The 3,497-nt window shown below is 52.7% G+C and overlaps 1 protein-coding gene across 1 annotated transcript in view; it reads right to left on the bottom strand.

Moving 5' to 3' along the window:
- The window catches only part of sonb (SON DNA and RNA binding protein b), a gene marked incomplete in the record, with an annotated part of 28,161 nt that overhangs the window by 19,508 nt on the left and 5,156 nt on the right, over positions 1-3,497 (bottom strand). Inside the window, 9 exon segments of the mRNA XM_014031168.1 lie at positions 210-320; positions 633-863; positions 941-1,027; positions 1,097-1,237; positions 2,248-2,414; positions 2,487-2,633; positions 2,729-2,922; positions 2,989-3,262; positions 3,340-3,497. Coding sequence (XP_013886622.1) covers positions 210-320; positions 633-863; positions 941-1,027; positions 1,097-1,237; positions 2,248-2,414; positions 2,487-2,633; positions 2,729-2,922; positions 2,989-3,262; positions 3,340-3,497 — 1,510 coding nt within the window.

Raw genomic sequence — 3,497 nt, 5'->3', positions numbered from 1 at the left:
TTTTATGATTTTGTTCATGTGGTAGCATATTTAAAGTTAAATGTCAAGAAATAATATAAGTAGGGGGGTCTTCGGCCCAGTGGCATCTCAAAATTTTCTAATCTGGCCCAGCAGAAAAAATAATTGAATAGGCCTGATCTACACAGTAGAAAGGTTATCTCAAAGAAAAGTAGCTAAATGTTAGCTGAAGATCCAAACTGARGCAGTACCTGCTCCTGAGCCCGGCTCAGCATGCACATGGCGCTGACGTCGTTAGGATTCTCAGCCAATCGTCTCTGAGCTTTGATCCTCTCAGTCACCGCCTGAGAAATGTCCACGGGCTGAAGACAGACAGGCAGAGGTCAAAGGTCAACACCTGTCTCAGACTGACCTGTCAGTTTTAGACAGCAAACTCAGAACCGGTCCATGTGTTCAGAGACTGTGTTCCTCAGGGAGTACCTCAAGGCTGTGTTCTTAGTCCTTTCCTGTTTATGTTCACAGGCTCAGCCTCTGGTCCCAACCCCCCCTGATGGACCTAAACTGTCCNCTCAGCCTCTGGTCCCAACCCCCCCTGATGGACCTAAACTGTCCCACACTGAGGACACTCCTCACCTGCTGGACTCAGACTCTGGTGGATCTAGGTGGTGTCTCACCTGTAGTCGTGGTTCAGGAAACACACTGTCCCTGTCGGGTGTCGGCTGCTCGCTAACGTCAGGTAGCGCTGTGCTAACGGCTGCTTCAGCTGCTGCTGCTGTAGAAGAYGATGATGAAGATGAAGATGTGGCCACGCTGGGACCGCTGGACTTCCTGGAACCATTGGCAGCTTTCCCTGCAGGTTTCTCCACAGGAACCCACTCCCCGTAGGCGCCCATCCCGTCCCCCTCCTACACAAAGACACCATGTGAGAACCTGCCTGATCCGTGGAGGACRGGGTCCTGGTCCAGCCTGGACCTGTTCAGACCTTTTTCCTATGCTGGGACCCCGAGGACACGGGAAACTCTTTGGCCATTTCTGCATCGCAGCGAGCCGAGGGACGGACCGTGGAGTTCTGACGGGGACAGAGAGAGAGGAGGACATGACGTGAAGGACATGGAGGAGACGTTTGTCCAGACCTTACCGTGATGTTGAAGCTGATGACCTTCTGCTCCCGAACCGCCGCCACTCCTCCTCCAAACACCGACACGTCATCCTCTTCATCAGAGACGTGAGGAAGAGCCACGGGCAGCTCCCCGCTGCTGTCCACGATCATCTGACATTTCTGTAAACACACCRACAAGCAACAAGGACCGTTCAGAACCTGCCTCTCTGATGGTGTGGGGGTGCATAAGTGCCTCTATGAGCGGCTGACACATCTAGAACATCTGGTCCCATCCAGAACTGGTCTCCTCAGGTCCTCCTAAACCTTCAGACCTGCTCTAATTTGTACTGACGTTGACATCAACTTTAATTTGTCTTCCTTTAATAAAAAAATCTGTTTTACTTCCTGATTCAATCATCAGACGTTTGTTGTTTGTTTGTCTATTAAATACGACTTTAAGAGACATGAAAATAGTTCCACCTTGTTCCTGTTTACATTTTAAACAACATCCAGAATTTACTCTGACTGATAAATGTTTTATCTAGTTTTAGCTACTGTTTTGTTAGTTTTAGCTACTGTTTTGTTAGTTTTAGCTACTGTTTTGTTAGTTTTAGCTACTGTTTTGCTAGTTTTAGCTACTGTTTTGCTATTTTAACAAATGTAAACCTACAGTCTTTGTAGGAATCAAAAGAAAAAGATGTTTCTGACTAAAGTTTTTGATGCAGTTGAAATACTTAAAACCTGATGTTTGTTTGTTTGTTTGTTTGTTTGTTTGTTTGTTTGTTTGTTTGTTTGTTTGTTTGTTTGTTTGTTCTCAGATTAGATGTTTTGTGATTCTTGTTTATTTTCTTCTCTTCCTGAGTTTAGAACTTTGGCTCCACCTGTTGTCTGAAGGTATGAAGTGCAGCTGGAAGCTACAGTCCAGGTCTGAGGTTCAGTCTGGACCTGGGTCAAGTATCAGTCTGGACCTGGGTCAGGTCTGAGGCTCAGTCTGGACCTGGGTCAGGTATCAGTCTGGACCTGGGTCAGGTCTGAGGCTCAGTCTGGACCTGGGTCAGGTATCAGTCTGGACCTGGGTCAGGTATCAGTCTGGACCTGGGTCAGGTATCAGTCTGGACCTGGGTCAGGTATCAGTCTGGACCTGGGTCAGGTCTCAGGTATCAGTCTGGACCTGGGTCAGGTGGTCTTACGTCAGTGAACTCCTTGATGCTGATGCTGTTGGCCTGCTTGGCCACCTTCCTCTTCAGCTCCTCCAGGGCGGCGCTGCAGCTCTGCAGGGGGGGCGGAGCTCTGTGGGTCATGGAGGGCAGCAGGGAGGACAGGGTGCCCATGTTGGACAGGGCGGCCGTCACCGAGGCTGCAGGACCACACGCAGCCCGTCAGAGACAGAACCGGGTCAGTGATCCAACAGTCAGTGGGAGGAGCCTACCTGCCGTCATGCTGGCCACCGCAGCGTTCATGGCCAGGCCCGGCAGAGCCAGGACCGTGGACTGGAGACCGGCTGGGACCGGCATGCCCGCCTTCACACACATGGCTGCAGCGTTAGCCTTGGCTATCCTCAGGAGCTGGTCCTTGTCTGAGGACACACACACACACACACACACACACACAGTAAACAAACCGTACATCAGAGGTCCGGTCCAGTCCAGAAGACCGGACTGTGGAACTGACCCAGGTCACTGATCCGGTGGGGGCTGCTGCTCCGGCTGCGGTTCTTGCGGGTCGGGGACCTCTTCTTGCGGAGGATGAGGACGGGGGAGTGGCTCGGTTCTCGTTTCCAGCGGTCCCTCTGGCTGTAGGCGGGCCTCCTGCGGCTGCGGGACCCAGACCGTGAACGGGACCTCCGAGACCGCCTGGTCCAGGACCTACGACAGGATCAGAACATCAGGTCCAACACAAACTGAGGAGCTGAACCAGGAGAACTCCAGTACCTGGACCGAGACCTCTTCCTGACTGAGCGACTCCTGGACCTGGACCTGGACCTGGACCTGGACCTGGACCTCCTCCTGTAGGTCTTGTGAGGGGACCTGGATCTTCTCTGTTTCTTTGAGCTCTTGGCTTCTTTGCTCCTCCGGGGGGACCTGGATGGTCTCCTCCTCCTCCTGGGGGAGGAGTTCTCTCTGGACCTGGTTCTGTCTGACACTTTAGGTTCTGAGGTGGGTTCAAGTCTTGTAGATCTGGGCTGGGTCACAGATGGACCAGGACCTGGGGTTTTAGAGGGTCAACATAAAACTGTAAAAACATTTTATCAGATCCAGGTCTCCACAGGAGGCAGACCTCACCCTGGGGTTCTGCTGGGCCCTGGACCGGGCCCGCTTTCATCCCTGCTGACACCGGTTCCTGCTGCTCTGTGGTTCTGGACCTGCTCGGCTCCGTGGTTCTGGACCCGCTCGGCTCCGTGGTTCTGGACCCGCTCGGCTCCGTGGTTCTGGACCCGCTC

This window comes from Austrofundulus limnaeus, unplaced genomic scaffold, assembly GCF_001266775.1.
Source record: "Austrofundulus limnaeus strain Quisiro unplaced genomic scaffold, Austrofundulus_limnaeus-1.0 Scaffold1195, whole genome shotgun sequence".
Classification (NCBI taxonomy): domain Eukaryota; kingdom Metazoa; phylum Chordata; class Actinopteri; order Cyprinodontiformes; family Rivulidae; genus Austrofundulus; species Austrofundulus limnaeus.
The sequence above is the reverse complement of the archived record's forward strand: the minus strand, read 5'-3'. Positions and strand labels throughout refer to the sequence as shown.